We start from the raw sequence: 21,475 nt of genomic DNA on the forward strand, positions 1-21,475 counted from the left end.
TAGGGGTTTCCTCCCCTCTTTCACTAGGGTGGGAAGTAGGCCTGCCGTCCTGCAAGGTTCGTAGAAATGCAGCTACCGGTAAGCCCAACGGTTGATTTTCCCCTATCACCTTTCAGGACGGCACACCCGAGAGCATAATCAAGTAACCGCAGGCCTACTTTAGGGTGGGCCCACAGTCTGTAGCACCTTCCAGTCGAAGGCCAAGTCTTGCTGTGACAGCACTTCAATCCGGTAATGTTTCAAGAAGGTGTCTTAACTGGATCAGGTGGCTGCACAGGAGGCCCCCACTTTCTCCACCCATGATGTGGCCATAGCCCTGGCTGAATGAGCTTAAACCTTTGCTGGTGCAAGGATCCCTGAACTCTCATAAGCGAAGGCAATAGCATGTCTGATCCACCAAGAGACTGAAGCCTTAGAGGCTTGAAGTCACTTCCTTGGTCCAGCATACGAAATTAACAGATGGTCGGACCTCCTAAAATTTTTGGCCCTATGCAAATAAGTGAGGAAACCTCTCCTCACATCAAGACAGTGGAATTTTTCTTTTGCTTTCTTGGGATTATCACAGAAGAAAGGCAAAGATATTTCCTGTATTTGAATGGATAAGGAAGCTACCTTGGGCAGGTACATAGGGTCACCCTTAGGCCAGACCCAATCTGGCAGGATCAATGAATTGGGTTCTTTGACCAACAAATTTGTAGGTCTCCAACTCTTCTTGCTGTGGAGGTAGCCAACAAAAAAGATAATTTTAACATCAAAAACTTAAAGAGAATCTCCTCTTTTGGTTCAAAAGGGTGCTTTGATAATGCTTCTAGCACTCTGGCCAGATCCCACGACGGAAAACTCTTTTGTAGATGGGATAGCTCTTTCCCTGGCCACCAAAAAAAGCTTAACTAAAGTCTCTTTAGCTAATCAGCATCAAGAAAAACTGAAAGTGCAGCAATTTGTACTCAAAGGGTGCCAACTGCCACTCCTCTCTTTCAACACCATCCTGGAGCAACTCCAGGATCATTGGAATAGAGGTAGAGGATACCCGTTTTCGTTTGCAACAAGAAAAAAAAAAAAAAAAAAAAAAAAAAAAGATTTTCCATACTTTTGAATACATTTTCCTGGTTATAGGCTGCTTAAGAGCCGGGTGTCCAACTCTTTCGGAGCAACCCTTACTCTTTAGGATCTAGCGCTCACTAGCCAGACTGCCAATTGGAAGAATTAAAGCTTGGGGTGGGGGGACCCTGGAGAAGATCTGGCAGGATCGGAAGCCTCCAAGGTTGTGCCACCAAGGAGATTGTTAGGGTCGTGAAACACACCCTCCTTGGCCACCAAGGTGCAATTAGGAGGAGGTGGCCCGACGACTTGCTGAGCTTCTGGAGATCCCATGGGATTAAACACAGGGGGGTGCGAGGGGAAAAAGGCATATGCTAGCCTGAACCTCCAGATCTGCAAAAAGGTGTCTAGGCCCTCTGACCATTTCCCAGGATACCAAGAAGGACCTCCTCGCCTTCTTGTTCCTGCCATCGGCAAAAAAAGGTCCATTTCTGGCTTACTGAACAGTTGAACCAAGGTCTGAAAGACCTTTGGGTTCAGCTCCCAATTCCAGTCTGATCGGCTGGCGAGAAAGTCCACTTCCTGGTTGCTTGTCCCTCTTATATGAACTGCTGCAAGGGAAAGAACTTTCCCTTCGGCCCAACCCAGGATCTCCTTTGATAGGTCCAAAAGATGTCTGGATCTAGTTCCACCCTGATGGTTCATTTAGGCAACCGTGGTGGCATTGGCTGAGCTGACCTGCACCTCCCTGCCCAAGATACTGTTCTCGAAAGCCTTCAGAGCTTTGCCTAACACACTGCACTCCCTGGAGTTGGACAAAGACTGGGAAATCACCCCAACCCCAGGAGCGTGCATCTATGACCACTTTTAGGGGTCCCACTGGGCCCAGGGCCTGCCTCCCTAAAGATTGCAGGGAGTCACCCACCATTCTAGTGAGGATTTTACCTGTGGAGTGAGGACTAGCTTTTTGTCCATGGATTCTTTCTTCATGTCCCAGCAGGACAGAACGAAGAACTGCAGGTGTCTTGAGTGTATAATGGACGGGATGACTGCAGACATCAGTCCCAGCTCCCTCAAGACCTCCCTTGGGGAGCTTGAATGCATCTCTATCAGACACCTCACTGACAGGACTATCTTCAGCACCTTGTCCCTCAGTAGAAAGTTTTTTGAGCTCGTGTCCATGTAGCCCAAGAAGGTTTTGACCTGCTCTGGCTCCAGAGAGGATTTCTCTATGTTCACCATCCAGCCCAGAGACTCCAGGGTGGTGATCATTCTCCCCGTGTCTGCCTTCACCTGGATAGCAGAGGGACCAAGGATTAAAAGATTGTCTAAATAGGGGATCAGGAATATCCCCTGAAGGTGCAGGAGAGCCACTGCTTTGGCTAAGATTTTTTTTAAAAATCCTTGGACTGTCCGCTAGTCCAAAAGGAAGAGCCCTGAACTGCCAATGGGCTGTTTCTTCCCCAATTACTATTGCAAACCTCAAATATGCCTGATGTTCTGGATGAATTGGGACATGTAAATAGGCAGTGCTGTCATAAAGCCTTCCATGAGAGCTTCCCTCTTCAAGGCGTCCTGAGGAAGGAGAGTTAGGGTGATCACTTGTGGGGGCCTTGACGAGAACTCCAAGTGATAGCCCTCTGGTACTAGTTGACAGATATAGGCACTGAGATATGGTCTCACTGGGAGGCAAAATGTGACAGGCGGCCCCCTACCCTGATCCTGGAATCACTTTTTATGTTTGGGGAGGAAAACGGCAAATTGCTCCTTTGCCTTCCCCTCCCATTGCCCCATTTCTTATTCAAATAGCCCTTCTGGCTGAATTAATGAGTACAGCTGTTTTGGCTGAGGCTGTAATGGTTTTGACCGCAGTATCCTCCAGGTAGGCTACTTCCCTATCACTGAGAGGAAAATCTAGCACTTCATCTGACTTGCCCCCCTGCAAAAGCTGTTTGGTCAGTCTTTCCATCCAAAAGTATGTATTTCTGGCAATGCAGGTTGCTGCCAGAGCTGGGGCCATGGCAGATGTGTTAGCAACCCATGCCTTCCTTAGGAGGAATTCATACATTCAGTCCATCAAATCCTTAATGCTCCCTGAATCCTCAAAGGAGATATCAGACCTATTGGTAACTTGCGACATCGCAGCATCCAACCTGGGAAGCTTAAATAATTTATAATCTTCTGCTTCCTCCTCTTTACAGGGGAACCTCTCCCCCCCCCCCCCCTCAAGTCTTGGGTCTGACCATTCCTCCTGTCAGGATCCTTCCATTCCTGTAAGATTAAATCCTTTAAGGATTGGTGGAAGGGGAGCACCCTAGCAAGGGCCTTAACTAGGCCCCTATATATCTCTTCCTGCGCCGAGGGCTCTCTGGGGGTTTCTGAGATTTCTTCGGTGGCGTAAACCACCTGAAGGAGCCCCTCCAGATCTTCCAGCAGGAAGAGCTGCCTACCAGGCTTAACCTCCTCCCCTGCCTCGCTACCCAGATCTAGGTCCACCTCCTCCCCTGAGATGTAGTCTTATCTAGGCGGACTATCCAACTCTCCCTTACTCTCCTCCTCATCCCTGGCTTGGGCTGGAGGAAGAATCTGGGAAGACGGGAGAAATTAACTGGGGCCCCTCTGATGTTAAGACTTTAATGTGAGGATGGGCCTTCCTTTAGGGTTTAGCGCCTCTGGGCCTGGTCCCTGCGGCTGTGCCACCAAGGTTTGAAAAGACTGGATGGTGGCTACCATCTCTGCTTGAATAAATGCTAGGAAAGTTTTCATCAAGCTTGAAGCCTCTTCCCCTGCCAGATGGTTAATACATCTATAGCAAAATGGTTTAAGGGTGGGACCTTGCTAGTTATTCTCCAGAATAACCACATTTCCATCATGGACCTCCTTGGTTCCGCTTGGGGATTCTGAAAGAGAAAAGAGGAAAACCAATTGCTTAGTCTCTCTCTCTTCCTATCCCCTTCCGGCTGACGGGCTTTAACATATAGTTAATTAGGGGAGGGGGAATTGGGGGACACACCCAGTCTAACCTGACATGGTCCATCGTTGCCCCCTCTCTTCCCCTCAAGAAAGGCACTCAACGAGTGCCAACTTTGACTTGCCTGCAGTCACTGGTGCTGCCATCCCTTCCTCCTCCTCCTCCATGAGGTGGTTCAGCTCGGTCTCTGCTGCAAAAGCCAGGTGTGCCATCCTGGAATGTCAGCTGACTGCTCTCAACTGCCCTGCTGTCCTCACTCCCCAATGTACTCTGGCTTCTCTCCGCTCTCTTACAGGCTGTGCTGTGTTCCTGGCCCCACTCACTTCCGGTGACATTACCAGAATATCCTGTGGAGCCAGAGTGAGGCTTGGAGTGCACGCAAATGGGTACTGAAGACTATTTGGGGGAGAAGGAGACCGCAGCCGGGCGGCATTTTTACACCTTACAGTGGCAGGTCACACTCCCAATCACCGGAGCGCTGGTACCACGTGGAGGCGACCTGTGAGAAGGAACAAGCCTGCAGGTTAGTTCAGCCCTCCTCAGCCTCCCTATGCCCTGCCTCACAGGGGTACGATCCGACCCTCCCTGGTCTTCTGGTCACAGAAAATAAACATTCCGATGTAGGGAGAAACCATCAATATTGGAGGACAAGGGAAAAAGAGTTGACTTATAACAGCTATAAATTGATTGTGGCCCCTCATCTCTCAGGTGTGCCGTCCTGGAAGGCGATAGGAGAAAGTTCTGTGTGTGTGAAAAAATTATAAAAAATTAATTTGGGTACAGTGTTGCAAGACCAAGCAATTACCAGTTAAAGTAATGCAGTGCTGAATATAGCAAAAAAATGCCCTGGTTATTAACGTGGGGTTAACACCTTCCAGGGGTCAAGTGGATAATTTAAAGTAACAAGGCACATGCATTATCGCACAAATATAAGGAAAACCTGAATAGCATCTAAAAACAGGTTTAAACTCTTGCTACCAAGGTAAATTTAAAAATGCCCTAGTATTAAAAGGTGGTTAAAGTGGAATTTTAGTCAGAAAATTAAGTCCTGCTAGATCACTTCAGACTGGCCCCTTTTGCAGGTAGAGCTATGTAAAACATTAAAAATAAGTGCCCATACTGAATAAAAATCCAGTAATACACTGTGACCCTGCTTTGCACATTCTTAGTTGCACTCTTTTTCAGCACTGTGCTGAAGATGTAGAGGCCAATCTACTGACAGCCTAAAGATTTACTGCAGCTTAGGGGCTCTAGACTTTAGCAAAAAGCAGCCTCCAGCAACAAAAAACAGGACCAATGCTGGAGGCAATTTACAGCACTAACCAATTTTGATAACAACGTGTAATGTATGTTCCTTGCTAAAGAACAGTCATTTTGTTCAAGTTGTTCTGAGTAAAGTTCCACATTAAAGCGGGCATGCAGCTGTTAAGGCACACGCATGAGCTTCATATTAATTTTCACAGCCTGCAAGGGCTTTCAGATAAAGTGATCCAGGGGGCTCTAGAGCCATTTTGGAGATTGCTCTGAAGGTGCGCAATTATGTCACTTTTCTTCTGGGTTAAGAGCGGTCATTTCACAGCTACTGTGTCTGGGGAAGCTGCTAATAAAGCATATTCTGTGTTCTAAGAGCTGCAGTGGAAACAACCCAACATCTCCATTAAACAGGACCTTTCACCTGCCCATGCTATGACCAAGGGTATTTGTTAGCGCTTTTAATACATCAAATGGCAGATAAAATGTTACATCAATACTCAAGCTACTTCTGCTTTGTTAAAGCAGAATAGGGTTTGAAGTCAGGAGTGCGAGAGATTTGAAAATGCATGCCCTGGTAAACCATCTTCAATGAGCATTTAACTATACATTTTCATACTAACCTGAAGTATACATGAAATCTCCATGATATTCTCCTGCAAAATTGAACTGCAAATGTATTACCATAATACAACATGTACATTTCTAACATGTAAAAAAAAAAAAAAAAAATACTTTGATTTTATTTTGGCATAGAATAACATTGTATAATATGGTGTCATAATCCTATAAAACTTATACTGCACTGGTAGATGGGTGTATTGAATAGCATGCACCTATAGATCTCTGCAGTCAAGTAAATTAAACCCTCACCTTGTAAAACAAACTCACACAATTTACCATTTTGCCAACCTGCCGCAGTATTTTTACTGCAGCAGGTTGGCTCGTACAGGCACTGTAATGTACCTGTACCATACGGCTTCCTTCTGAATCCGCATTCGTGCAATCGGAAGCCCGAGCTGTCACTGGCTGCAGGACTAGTTTTTCAGCCAATGATTTTGCCTCAGACCCTGCTGATCACCTGCAGCCAATGACAGATGGCCTGTGCCTGTATTTGTAAACACAGGCAGTCGATCTAACCATTCCTTTTCAGTCCAGTAAGATTAGAGAACACCACACAAGATTAAGCAGCACACTGCATTTTACTAGTATAATATCTGTACCGATCAATATATTGTCAAACAGAAATATAGTAGTATCCCCCTTAGTATAGCATTCCCAAAAACACAGCATTTGCAGGATCAGCCCCGATACTTGCCAGCACCCTCTGACACCCCCCCCCCCCCCCAAGTGTGGTGTCAGTAGATCACTCACCTGTGATACATTGTACACAAAACTGCATCGTTTGCAGAATTAGGCCTGAAAGAAAGGTACACTAGTGACGAGGCCTACAGAATTCTGACAAGAGTGGAACAAAGGGGAAGCCTGACTGTCAGAATCAGACTCAGAATATGAACCTTTAGAAATCAGTGGCACCCTGTCAAGGAGTTTGGACAATAGAGAAGAGGTCCCTGTTAAGGTCTGGCATACCCAACCCGAGGTAGCTGAAGTGCTAGGAATGCATGATTTTTCTCATATGCAGCAGAATGCCACTACCAGTGCTGCATTACCATTTAGTGGACTAGCAAGCACCAGTGGCCTAGTACATTCTCATCTTTTACAGAGCAGCACTGCAGTATCTCATGGTGACATGGCAAGTCCCAGAAGTCCAGTCCAAGCTGGTGAGGTGGCTAGCACTAGTAGTCTCAGCCACCAAGAATTCAAGAACAGGCCAGTAGAGTTCACAGTGTCTTTCCAGAGGTGCTTACGAATCCCGACTGGCAGCCCCCAGGTCCAGCAGCACCTGTTATCCCCCCATTCATGGCTCAACCTGGAATTCTGGTGGAAACAGCAAATTTAACAACTCCTTGATTTTTTTTTTTCCACTGAAGATCTGTATCAATTGATTGTGGACCAAAGCAATCATTACACTCTTCAATACCTTGCCACTGACCCAGATTCAACTCTTGCTAGACCATTCACATGAAAGCCTGTCAGTTTACGAATGTAAAACGTTTGTCTAATCGTTAACATGGACATTACAAAAAATAATAAATCAGTCTACAGCCCAGATTCATAAAATGTCTATGTTCTCTGGTGCAATGTCCAGTAAACTGTATGAGGTAATGTGTTATGCATTTTAGAAATAACACACTGTCATCCTTTGGGTGATCCTGAATGATTGGCGCTACAAAACTTGGCCTCTCAAACTACCTCACTGAGAAATTTGCAGATACGTACACACCCCAACAAAATATCCTTGTAGGACAAGTCCCTCATACATTTTACTGGCTGCTTTGCATTCAAGCAGCATCTCCCCAGCAAGCGTACTAGATCTGGGGTCAAAATGTACACACTCTGTGAGAGGGCGACAGGCTATAGATGTAAATTTTAGAGTTGATGAGGGAAAGGATAGTGAAGCAGCCCCCCCCCCCCGAAGGCCCAGACTACATGGAGAGCAGTGACAAGATAGTATTGGACTTGGTGTCGTCTTCGTTCCGCAAGGGGTACTACTTTTATGTGGACAACTTCTATACAAGGGTGCTCCTTTATTCAATCTTGGAATTGGCTGTTGTGGTGCTGTGCGACCTAATAGCTGGGGCTTCCCCCAATGGCTCATTAACACATGACTTCGAAAGGGGAGAAAGCCTGCTTGTGCAATGGAAACATTTGTTGCAGACATCTTTGGCTCTTTCCATGATCCGCTGTGTCCGAGGGACACAGCGCACCGGCGATCGCTGCGCGCTCCCTGAACCGTGCATGCGCAGTGAGAATGGTAGGACGTCATATGATGTCCTATCAGAACGGGAGAACCACCATGCACCTGTCATTGTACTATAGGGCGGGTGGAAGGTGGTTAAGTGCACAAAAACACAATACCCAATTGTTTGGTAAAATATAAAAAAAAAATAAAAAAAAGGGAGTATGTTACACCAAGTAAATGGATACCAAACATGTCCAGCATTAAAACTGTGCATTCATGGCGACAAACTACAAAAATTCTGTTTTATCCATTGGCGACACTTTAAAAGCTAGGATTTCTTTTATAACAAAGCAGACCACCGGTAGAAAAAAAAAAGTTGGGCATACATGAAATTTTTTTTTTTCTTTTAAATGCATCCAGCAGGCTGAATGAAAAAAAAAAAAAAAAAAAAAAACCAACAGATTCCTTCATTCACATCAATGGATGTGAATGAAGAAATCTCTGCCAGAGTGTGTGGTATGTTCAACATTAGTATCTATCGCCCTGCATCCACCCACGTCTAATGTGGGGCATACATGTAAAGAACCTAACAGATTGCTCCGTTCACATCAATGTGGAAGAAAAAAAAATCTGTGCTAAAAAACACACACACACACACACACACACACACACACACACACACACCTACCTCATGCTTAGGCATATACAAATATGTTTTTTTTTTCCAAACTACGGATGAGAAATTTCCTGCAAAGCTGCAGGCTCTGACCTATGTTCTCTGAGAGCAATGACCAGTTGGTGTCAAAATAAACAGATCAGTGCTGCAGCTGATTGTGTTCATGCAAAAGCAAACAAACTATGGTTAATAATGAAACCATAACAAAATAGCATTAACAAAGACCACTTTCTTTTTCAGAACCATAATCAAAATTTTCAGCCTTTGATTTTAGGGTCTCAAAATGTGAGAGAGTTTCCTGACTATTTAACGTCTTTGGAATCCCTTGTGCGAGAATTGTGTGCCCCAGACTGTGCCATGCTGTACCCTATACTACCACTAGTTTGTGGTAGCGACAGAGCAGTCCTTGATGCAGAGAACAGGTTGGCCAGGATAGGAGGGACGGAAAAAAAAAAAAAAACGTTGACTTATCGAGTCTACTACAGATACAAAATTTTCTTTGGGGTGACTTTTGGGTCGGGGTACCAGGAAGGACATCAGGAAAATGCCTCTCATGCAGCTTGCTCGCTGTATCTGGATTTGTGGTTTGGGCCACAGCACCTTCTAAATACAGAATGACCATGATTGCTGAAATTTTAGGAAGGATCCACTTCTTCCTGTTTTGTAAATCACAAAAGCATTATATATAACCAATTGAAATAATGAATTTCCCGCAGAGTTAGAAGCTGGTACAAAAAAGGTGTCCAAGTACAGCTTCATCATTTGGTCATCAAAATCTGCGCCTCCCATTTAAAGAGTATAGTCGTGGACACCGAGGCTTTTCAACAACACCAGATGTCATGCAAATTTGGACTGTTGTGTCTGTGTGAATGAAAGACAGGATGAAAACATCCTGTTTGTCCTACCACTTAATTGTGAGAAGTTCTTCATTGCACAAGTAGGCCTCTCCCCACCCCCTCCTTTTCTAAGTCGAGTGTTTACGGCCACTGGGGGAAGCGCCGGCGATTAGGTTACATGGTGCCACAGCTGCCAATTCCAAGGTTGAGTGTCTAAAAAGTAGTATGCTTGTATAGAAGTTGTCCATGTACAAATGGCACCCCTTGTAGAACAAAGATGACACCAAGTCCCACACTATCTTGCCACTGCTACCCATGTAGTCTGGGCATTCAGAGACTCTACTTCACTGTCTTTTCCCTCAAACTCTAAATTTGTATGTATAACCTATTGCCCTCTCATAGTTTATACATACTGCTTGATTGCAAGGCGGCCAGTGTATAAGCAACCCATCTACACAGAGGTTTGTTTGGGTATATACACACACACAAATTTTGCAAAGACAGTTTGAGGGGCTGATCATATTCAGGGTCACCCCCTTTATTTCTAAGACAGATCCCACCATTCTGACCTTTCAGCTGTGGTCTCCTCTCTCTCATGCTGTTCAGTATCATGAGCAGCGTGTTACATATTGAAAACAAAAGGAGCTGTTTTCTGCACACAATGATCTTATAGGAGGCTCATGCTGAACATGACAATGAACTACAAGAACTCAGATCGAAGCTTTCTGACTTGGAGCAAAGCAGTTGAGTCTGAGTGGGACACGGTTTCAGGAACATTCCGAAATTTTATGATGTTCCTGCATGACCTGTCTTCCATCAACTAATGCAGTCCTTACTTGATCTGACTGATCTTGAGATGGCCATAAAGAGGGCTCATAAGCCACCTAAACCTGCCTGCCTCTGTACACAGTGATGTACTGGCCCACATTAATTTTTTTCCATGATAAAAGAAAAAAATTATGATCGCAGCAAAGCAGGCTGCAATCCTGAGCACACCCTTCTCTGCTGTCAAGTTGTATACCGATGTATACAAATGGTGAGTCACTATCATTTTGGTTGGGAAAATCCATGATAAATCCTATACAACTTGTACCCTAGAAGGGTGCTTGTGTCTACTAAGTGGCGTATACTACCTGAAACAGCATGAGCACCCTCTTCACCATCCTCGCTTCAAATGAAAACCTGACTGGTCTCTCCAGGATACTTCACCAGGAAACTCCTGACAGCTGTCTTTGCTCCTAACCTCTCTAAGCTGGATTACTGAGGCACATCCTTAAATGTTTTTATTTTATTTTTTTTTTTTAGTGGTCTGCTCTTGTTGTCCAGACCTGCACTGTACTGCTCTGGACTATTCCTCCGAACCCTGGATACCCAGCAGTTATATTCTAACTGCCCATAACGCTTGAATGTATAAGACTTTTTTTTTCCACTTCACCCTTTCAACCCACCCATGGACACTCTTCAACTAACTCTCCAGCGACTCCATACCCATTACCAATACCTTTCAGAGTCTACTCCTCAGAAACTGACCCAGCACCAGTATTTTTGGTCTGGTTCACACCAATGCTTTTTTTTTTAGTGCTTTTTGCAGAAACACACTACAGTCCATTTAACATGGCTTCCTATGGGACACATTCACATCTATAATTTTGTGAGCCACCACATTTTTTGGAAAGGGTCAGGGACTGGTTTTAAAAATGCAAAATGTTGCGTTGTTAGCACAATAGGCTTCAATGGGGACACTTGCAGAAAAAGCATGTTGTGCATTTTGATGCATTTTGCATTCTTAATCTGCCCAAGCTTGCCCAAAACAAAAAAAATGCATAAAAAACAAACTTGTCAAAAAAAGCACATGAAAAATGCAAAAAACGCACCACACTGCAAAACAGATAAAACTCAAACTGCATTGATGTGAACCAGAGTTTTCTCCTCCTGGTATGTAGAGGTCTTTGGGAGTGGTGACAAAAAGATTAGACCCTCCGAGTGGGTTTCCCTGTCTATGTTCAATCTCACCCTTCCGGACTTAATACACATTTCCTCTCCCCATAGAATATGGCTTTCAAACTTATCTCTGAATGCTAGAAGCCTGAACCACCAGTACAAAAGGACTGCACTTATTAAAGTCAACCAAGCTACATGGCGATATAATCTTTGTGCAAGAAAAAAATTGATAGTCTTCTTAGCTTCAGCCGAAAAAAAAAAAAAAAAGAAGAAGAGTGGGGAGTTGACTGTAGGTCGGAATACTCTCCAATTTACTTCAGCAGATTGATTCTCAGGAAAGATCTCATACTTTTCTGCATCTTTGACCAGAAAACTTTGACCAGTTGAGATTTTGTAAAGACCTCCTTAGACTGCTGTCTAAACACAAGGGTCACTTCATTGGAGACTACTTCAATATGGTCAGAGACCCCATGTTGGACAACTCCTAAAAAGAAACACCTACCACATCACTCCCTGAAATTACTTCATCTTAAATAAAAAGGTCTTAACGAAAGCGAAGGAAAAAATATTTTTGGAATAGAATGGACAAGGCTGAAACCTGTCACTTGAAAATACCAGAGAGCCAAGTCCTGACTGCAGAAGAAGCCAGAACAAGGCAGTAACAAGTTGGGGATGAAAGTGCCAGTGTTCACAGCAGGTGAAAATAGATCTCCAGGTACAGTAGTTTTTTTTTCCATATTGGCTTTTCTGGCTTTGAGCATTGTGGGAATGGCAGAATCATATGTACCCTTGTCCTTCAAGACCTGGGACTTTAAAAGCCATGCCAGTAATTAAGAAGCAGTAAGGTACAGGGGTGCTTGAGAGAGCAGGCCTGGCCTGTTTGGAAGAAGTCAAGGGTCGTCTTCTTGAAGTTGGAGTATGGCTGTGTACCAGATTCTTCTGGGCCAGTTTGGTGCAATGAAATTGCCGATTATTTCCTGTTCTTCTATTCTGTAGAACAGTCAAGGAAGAGTCTGCACTGGAGTAAAGGTATATATTAACCTGCAACAAGTCCATGAAATTAGCAGAGCATCTGGTGCCTATGCTAGATGTTCCTTGGTCCTGGCCACAAACAGGGGTAACTTGTTGCTGAACCGGGAGGCCAGAACATCCATATCAAAAAGGACCCCCATTTCTGACATAGGAGGTTGAAGGGACCATTCAGATGGTGATGACTTAGGAAATCCATCTTCCAATTGTCCACTTCTGGGATGTGAGCAGCAGAGATTGTTGTGCTTTTTCACTCAGGAGACGACCAGACTTGCATCAAGGCTGCCCAATGCCTTGTTCACCCTGATCATTCATAAATGCCAATGCCATAGCACTGTCTGATTTCACTCTGATCGTGTGTCCCTGAAGAGATGTTTAGTAATGCAGAGCCCATTTTATTGCTCTGAGCTGCTGTTGATGGGGAGCTTACCACTCCCCACTTGCTAGAAGTAGATTGTATCTAGCAGTCTTCTCAAAAATAACAGGCTAGATCATTTAGCAGAGTTATCATACAGTATCTCACAGAAGTGAGTACACCCCTCACATTTTTGTAAATATTTTATTATATCTTTTCATGTGACAACACTGAAGAAATTACACTTTTCTACAATGTAAAGTATGAGTGTACAGCTTGTATAACAGTGTGAATTTGCTGTCCCCTCAAAATAACTCAACACAGCCATTAATGTCTAAGCCGCTAACAAAAGTGAGTACACCCCTAGATGCAAATTTCCAAATTGGGCCGAATTAGCCATTTTCCCTGAGGGGCGTCATGTGACTCAGTGTTACAAGGTCTCAGGAGGTGTGAATGGGGAGCAGGTGTGTTAAGTTTGATGTTATCGCTCTCACTCTCTCATACTGGTCACTGGTCAAGTTCAACATGGAACCTCATGGCAAAGAACTCTGATGATTTGAAAAAAAGAATTGTTGCTCTACATAAAGATGGCCTATGTTATAAAAAGATTGCCAAGACCCTGAAACTGAGCTGCAGCACGGTGGCCAAGACCATACAGTGGTTTAACAGGACAGGCTCCACTCAGAACAGGCCTCGCCATGGTCGACCAAAGAAGTTGAGTGCACATGCTCAGCATCATATCCAGAGGTTGTCTTTGGGAAATAGATGAGTGCTGCCAGCATTGCCAGGTTGAAGGGGTGGGGGGGGTCAGCCTGTCAGTGCTCAGACCATACGCTGCACACTGCACCAAATTGGTCTGCATGGCTGTCGTCCCAGAAGGAAGCCTCTACTAAAGTTGATGCACAAGAAAGCCTGCAAATAGTTTGCTGAAGACAAGCAGACTAAGGACATGAATTGCTGGAATTATGTCCTGTGGTCTGATTATACCAAGATAAAACTTATTTGGTTCAGATGGTGTCAAGCGTTTGTGGCAGCAACCAAGTGAGGAGTACAAAAACAAGTGTGTCTTGCCTACAGTCAAGCATGGTGGTGGGAGGGTCATGGTCTGGGGCTGCATGAGTGCTGCCAGCACTGGGGAGCTACAGTTCATGGAGGAAACCATGAATGCAAACATGTACTATGACATACTGAAGCAAAGCATGATCCCCCTCCCTTCGGAGACTGGGTCGCAGGGCAGTATGCCAACATAACGACCCCAAACACACCTCCGAGATGACCACTGCCTTGCTAAAGAAGCTGAGGGTAAAGGTGATTGACTGGTCAAGCATGTCTTCAGACCTAAACCCTATTGAGAACATCTAGGTCATCCTCAAATGGAAGGTGGAGGCGTGCAAGGTCTCTAACATCCACCAGCTCTGTGATGTCATAATGGAGGAGTGGAAGAGGACTCCAGTGGTAACCTGTGAAGCTCTGGTGAACGCCATGCCCAAGAGGGTTAAGGTAGTGCTGGAAAATAATGGTGGCCACCCAAAATATTGACACTTTGGGCCCAATTTGAACTTTTTCACTTAGGGGTGTACTCACTTTTCTTGTCAGCGGTTTAGACATTTATGCCTGTATGTTGAGCTATCTTGAGGGGACAGCAAATTTACACTGTTATACAAGCTGTACACTCACTACTTTACATTGTAGCAAAGTGTCATTTCTTCAGTATTGTCACATGAAAAGATAATAAAATATTTACAAAAATGTGAGGTGTACTCACTTCTGTGAGATACTACATGTTTCTACACGGAGATGTCATCATTCATATAAGGAGGGCTGCAGAAACCGCACGTGACAGTCAGTATAATTAAAAAACTGACCTGTAAATTACATTCCGTATTTAACCACTTCCCGACCAGCCGTTGTATATAAACGGCCGGACGGTGGCACTGCAGGGTCGGGTGGCCGTCTATAAACGACCTCCCCGCACCCTGCTTGTGCGCGCTCCCTGGGAGCGCGCAGCACCGCGATCCGGTGCACGCTGTGTCCTCCGGACACAGTGAAACACCGATCGTCGGACGGGACCTCTGTACGAGGTCCCGATCATGTGATCACTGATTGGCCAATCAGTGATCACATGCAAAGTAGTAAGCAAGATGTCACTTCTGACATCATTGCTTACTATGTGTGAAATCTGTGAATGATCACAGAGGTCACATGGTACAAGGCTATTCACAAAAGCCTTGTACCATGTGACAAGCTGTGACCAATCACAGCTCACTCTGTATTTCTCAATGAGTGCAGGAATGCACACAGAGAGAAAGAGAAATGATTGCTTTTACATCCTATATGGGTGTAAAAGCAATCAGTGTAAAAAAAAAAAAAAATCTTTATCACCCCTCACAAGTAGTACAGTGTCACCATGGTGACACTGTACTGCTAGGGTGACAGTATCTAAAAAAATAAAAATAAAAATAAAAAATAATATAAAAAAATAAAATAAAAATGTAAAAAAAAATGTTTAAAAATTATAATTTTTGCTTATAAACTAATTTGGATTTTTTTTTTTTTACTAAAAAGATAACGGAATAAATTTTGGCTAAGATTTATGATGAAATATTATTTATTTGCAAAATTTTATTAAAAAAACACTTTTTAAAAAAGTTTTTGGACATTTCATTTACATAGCAAAAAAATACAAATCCCAGTGGTGAATAAATACCACCAAAATAAAGCTTTATCTATCTAAAAAAAATGGTAAAAAATTCATTTGGGTACAGTGTTGCATGACCGCGCAATTGTCATTCAAAGTGTGATAGCGCTAAAAGCTGAAAATTGCCCTGGTCAGCAAGGGGGTAAAAGTGTCCGGTCTGGAAGTGGTTAAGCCCTGTGGAGCCAGGGTACCTAATCTATAAATCCACATTTTTTCTTTCTGCAAAAGGACAGTGTTAAAGTCCCCACATCTTTTTGAAAAATGAAATAGAAACATTCCCGTTACCTTCAAACCATCTGGATTTCCATAATGATATTCAGCAAAAGCATCACTATCAGGCTATCTTCATCTCTGTTTTTACTCTTAATATTTTTGATACTGCGGATGTGTTCATTAATGCGTATCTGGAGCTGTTGCTCGGTCTTCCCAATATAATATTTATTGCAGGGACATTCAAACATATAGACCAAGCGTGTTGTCAAACAGTTCACAAAGTCCCAAATCTTATATTGTTTAGATTGATTGAAATTGGCGAACACATCCTTCCTATCAATAAATTGACAAATTTGACAATCACCACAGGAAAACATGCCTTTAAAGGAGGGGAGTACTTTTAAGCCAGGTATTAAATCGGTCATTTACTGAATTCTGAATGAACATATTTTGTAAAATTTTGCCACGTCGTGCTACCAATTGAGGGCGAGTACCAACTATCTCAGCAATAGCTTGAGATCTAGTAAGTAGATTCCAGTGTTTTGACAGGTTGTCTCTCACTTGTTTCTATTGTGATCCAAACCTGGTGATAATTCTTACTGGGGCTTCTTGAGAAGCATCCATTGCATTAGGGGATGAGGGACAGATTAAGCCATCTCTGCTCTTTGACCATGAGTTCTCGCTCTCTTTTCTAATCACCTTATGTGAGTAGCCTCTCTTCCAAAATCTGCCATACATCTTTGTAGATCCATTATTGAAATCGTTCTCTTCGGTACAATTTTGATGAATTCGTAAAAATATACCCACTGGAATTCCCTTTAATAGGGACTATCTGCTCTCAATAATGTAATAGCAGCAGTACTTTTCCTGAAAGGTGCTTGTAACAATTAACCCTTCTGATACAGAGATCCTTAAATTTAGAAAGGAGATAGAAGTATAGTCTGCTACACAGGTCAAATTTTGATTGTTTGTAATTTCCGTAGTATGTCCAAAGTATCCTGTACGAAAGAAGGTAACAAATACCATATTTGTAATGCATCTATATATTTCCCAATTCTTTCTAAGGGGCCTGTCTGTTTCTCCCAAGCATGTGAGACTGGCATATTTTCACCCATCCATGAAGGTGGGGAAAAGACATTCTCATTTCCAAGGCTAGACTGGCAATCCATCAAGCTAGAGAGTTCCTTGCTTGATTGGAGTGAAGCATTAGGAAGTTGGTGGGGCCTTGAGTGGAAATTAGTGAAGGGAACAGCCTCAAAATGAAGCAACCATGAGGTCCAACACAGTCAGAGAATGTCACTGAAAGATGGTCTTTTAGATCTTAAAGCCTTAGAGAGAAGTTAGTTTTCCAGAAAAAAAACAAACAAACATTTGGCTGGGCCATGTCTAGGGTGAAGCCCAAGTTTTACAAATGAAAGGATAGCTGAAAGGGAGACTTTTGAAGATGATTACCCAATCTAAACCCTGAAAAATCTAAATAGTAATTTGGATGTTTGAAGACAGTTGAGAGCTTGTCCTCAAAAGGGACCAGAAAAACAAGAGATGGCCCAAGACAGTCTAAATATGACTGCTCATGGGTGGATTTTGGTTGGTTTAAAAGATTACAATGACAAGGGGTTGAGTTTTAAAATATTTTGTACACCTTTAAAACCATCAATTAAACCCATAGGTCTGGGTTGCCTGTGACCCAGAGGAATGAAAATTTTAGCAGATGTGCTTAGCAGCGAGGGAGCCCCTTCACTGTGCAAAAGGCTTTGGTGTAAACTTGTTGTGTTTATGCTCCCCCTGGATTTCCTATGGGATTAAAAAGCCCTTTTTTGGAAAAAAAAAAAATCATTAATTGCTTATTCTGTTCTTCCCCGCATAGGAAATGTCTTCAACTTTGAAAGTCTTAGTACTCAGGCGGGCATGACGAGACAGATTAGAATAAAGTGCGACTTTGCCAAGGCTTTTGCACACACCAGAAGCAAGCATACCTTACCTACATTGGTAAGCATATTGTGTGAGGCAATAGCATAAGGTGTATTGGAGCCTGGGGGTGAGAAATCTTTTGCGACTATCTAGCACTGCCTTTGGGGATTCTTCCAGGTCTACCTCTTCTAAAAACTGACGAAGCCATGTGGCTGGTGGCGTAACGAATGGGGTGGAGCCTGTAGCAATCGTACCCACAGAGATGGACGCAGTTCAACCATTTTGCTCCAACCTCCATCTTGGCAAAGGATCGTCCACCTTGTACAAATATATCTTTCCTCATCCCACTCCTTCTCTGCTCATCCACAGTGACATGTGGCCTGAGTGATGAGAAGTGTCACAGGTGGCCAAAGCACAGCAGGAAGCTCCGAGCTATAAACCCTCACAAGCTGGGTGTCGTGCGAAGAAACTATGCAATCTGGCACATCGTAAAAGTCCCTCACTGAACTTCAAAAGACCTTCCAAGGGTTCGTAAAAACAGACTTAACTTTTAAAAACTCACTTTTCATATAAGTTGATATCTTCACTTATGGACATAATTACCAAAACATGGAGCCTATATTCGGAAGGCTCAGTTTGAGGCCATTCTCCTGGTAAGTGACACCCCTTAGCTGGCATACATAGGAAAGCAGAAAAGTAGATCTCTTGAACCATTCAAGTGCATATTTCATGTTTCATCCCTACCATTCTGCAGATGCGGCTGTGTATTAATATACTAGTGCCCAAGCCGGCAAATGTACCCAAGAAAAGTTATGAGCCAAAATATAAGCTACGAGAGATTCTGGTTGTACTTAGGTCTCCTCCCAACACCCCCTCCCCAAAAGGAGACAATTGGTTACTACTCTCTGTCACGGATCGCACGATCGCCACCCTCAACATGAGACGATCGCACGACGGCGACCACCAATACGTCACGCCCGCGGCGTCAGACCCCAGAACTTCTCACCAAACTCGTGACCGAAGGATCGGCCGATCTAAAACCGCGATGTGACGTGCATAACAATGCCCTGCACAACAATCGTCCAGCTAATGGAACGCAATCGACGCACCGTCAACCTGAATGCGCTTGTTACTGGGTCGGGTTAATTACGCAACTAACCCTCTACTGCCACCACCACTTTTTGCACAGAGAAAGGGGAAACTCTCTTTATCAAATATACACTGTAATGGTTGAAAAGTCGCCTGTCCAATACGGTCACCGCAGGTCGATTGGGCAGAGGATTAAACAAACACAGTAGCGTCTCTTCAGAAGGCAGGGATTCGTAAATTGCAATTAAGCGCTTTAGAAACAGTTTGACTCTTTTAGTAATAAATCTTTCTCTTTCTGAAAGTGTTAAACAGGTGCAATAAAATATTTACAGAAAAACGATGCAACTAAGATATATATTTATATATACATAGAAAACAGCACAGCACAGCAAAGAGATAACAGGGAGAAGTTAAAAGGTTAAGTTACTTGCCATGTTCAGCCTTAAGGTAAGCAGATCCAAGTTGCAGAGCGAAGGGTCTTTGATCTCCTGCTGTTACGATGTTAAAATTGGGAGATGAGTTTAGCTTAACTTTTTAGGCTTGCCAGCCTGTCTTTTCAAGTCCCCCTGCAGGGGGGGTGGCTCTGAGTACTGGCCAACACCCTGTTTTGGGTGGGATCGTCAGATGGACTCTGCATTAAAACTGACCGCGTCATAATCCATGATATGAAACATAGGTGACAGCTGACCTGAGGAATGTTCATTTAACTTCTGTCACCTGGCTGGTAGGGTTTATGAGGTTCCAACTTCTTTCCAGTCCAGGGAAAAAACTACCTTATCTTGGTTAGGAGGTGTGAGTTTACACAGGCCTTGGGACAGAGAGTCTGCTGTCTCTATGGGGGGCTTTGTAGTGCTGGGCCCCCTGCTGCTCCAGCCTGCCAGCAACTTTTAACACTTACACATCTGTCCCTGTGCCTCTCAGGAAGGGAGGGGGTAGGGAATAAAGGATTGAGGAATACTTCTAATAAAAAAAGGGGAACTCTGCGTCCATCTCTGATGAGCAAGTTTGCTACACTCCCAACAGACACCCTGCTGGGATTTGCTAGAAAAAGGCTGTTAAGCTTGGTGTGCGAGAGAGAAAGCAGAGTCTCGCTGTAACATCGAAACAGAGAGAGACCAGAAATCCTTTTTGAGCTCATAAGACTTGAAACTGCTTAAACCAAGGCTGATTGGCAAGTACTTTGTTCTGTGTGTGTGTGTGTGTGTGTGTGTAATCTTTTTTCTGTAAATATTTTTATTGCACCCTTTTGACCTTTTAGTAATAAATCTTACTTTCTGAAAGTGTTGAACTGTTTCTAAAGCTCTTTAATGCAACTTAAGAATTTCTGCTGCTGAAGAGCGCTGTGTGTGTGTTTAACCCTCTGTATAACCTGTCTGCGGTGACAGTGGTACACAGACTATTATTTCAACCATCCTAGTGTTATTGCTGATATTGCAGTTTCCTCTTTCTCTGTACAATAAAAGAGGAGGTGGCAGTGTGGCGGGTTAATTGCGTAATTAACCTGACCCAGTAACAATTGAGCTCAGGCTGCCGGTACATCGATTTGTGGTCCAGTGAGCTGGAAAATTGTTGTGCAGGGTGCAGCTGGGAGTGGCATTGTTACGCATGTGACATCGCGGTTTTAGATTGGCTAGTCCTTGGGTCATGAGTTTGGTGAGAAGGGCGGGGGTCTGACGTCGCGATCGTCACAGAGCCTATCAACATTGCCAGCTTTTTACGGAGTGTTTTAAATTACAAATCGAACTGTTACTGCTTCTATCATGTGAGTGACACTCGAACTTTTTTCTGTGAAATTAAACAGTATTACACTATGGGAGATGTCCTCTGTTCTTTCTATATGTGGAGCTAAGCTGAGAAGAGTCCTGTTTATATGGTCATTGAAGGGGTGCCTGTCATCAGTTCTCTGCTGCCATCTAGGGCATCTTTTTGGAATTACCATGCTTGGTTGACCTGTATTAATTTTTATGGGTCCATGGTAGGAGGTGAGCGGACATCCATATATATTTTTAGGTGGAGGAACAGCAAGTCAAAGTGAAGCACTGTTTTGTTTTTTTTTAACTAGACTTCATTTTATCCGGAGTACATCGTATTGATTTTTCACCATTCAAGCACTTCATATTTAGATTTTATATTTCAGATTTTGATTGAACTATCACATTTGAATCTATTTATGGACTATTATGTTTATATGAGTTAGCACAACACTATTTATGTATGTTTTTATGTTTTAAGTGTGGGATCACCTTTTAAGTGTTATTGCAGCAGCTCTATTTTATTAGCTTATTCACAAGTTTTGATAGCGCGCACATTGTTTATTTTATTTATTAATTATGATGTCCTCCATCACCTAAAAAGACACTAGCAAAAAACAGGTTTCACAAAGTTGGGTAGGGTAATAGGGGTACGACCAAGAGGGAAAGGCGGACTGAGGGCTTTGCCAGCATCCAATCACCTAAAAGGTAGCAGCCTATATGTTAGGTCTATGAATATAGCCAAGCCTGTGTCCTGTACAAGATCGATACATATGGTCTATTGTGTGAGATAATGTAATAGGCAAGGTTTAATGAAAACATTAGGCCTTGTACACAAGTTTTGTGCAATAGTTTCTTGCCAACACCACTAAAAGCATCAGAACAGGAAAACATGTATAAAGCTTTGAGC

General features: G+C 43.5%; 1 protein-coding gene across 1 annotated transcript in view; it reads right to left on the bottom strand.

Annotated features, from left to right (window-relative positions):
• Positions 1–21,475, bottom strand: part of LOC149461422 (UDP-N-acetylglucosamine transferase subunit ALG13-like) — a 180,923-nt gene that overhangs the window by 62,729 nt on the left and 96,719 nt on the right. The window contains exon 18 of the mRNA XM_089678257.1: positions 5,887–5,919. Within this exon, the coding sequence (XP_089534383.1) occupies positions 5,887–5,919 (33 nt within the window). The remainder of the gene's footprint in view (positions 1–5,886; positions 5,920–21,475) is intronic.

Source organism: Staurois parvus, unplaced genomic scaffold, assembly GCF_062004578.1.
Source record: "Staurois parvus isolate SC_StPar_1 unplaced genomic scaffold, SC_StPar_1.0 ptg000202l, whole genome shotgun sequence".
Lineage (NCBI taxonomy): Eukaryota > Metazoa > Chordata > Amphibia > Anura > Ranidae > Staurois > Staurois parvus.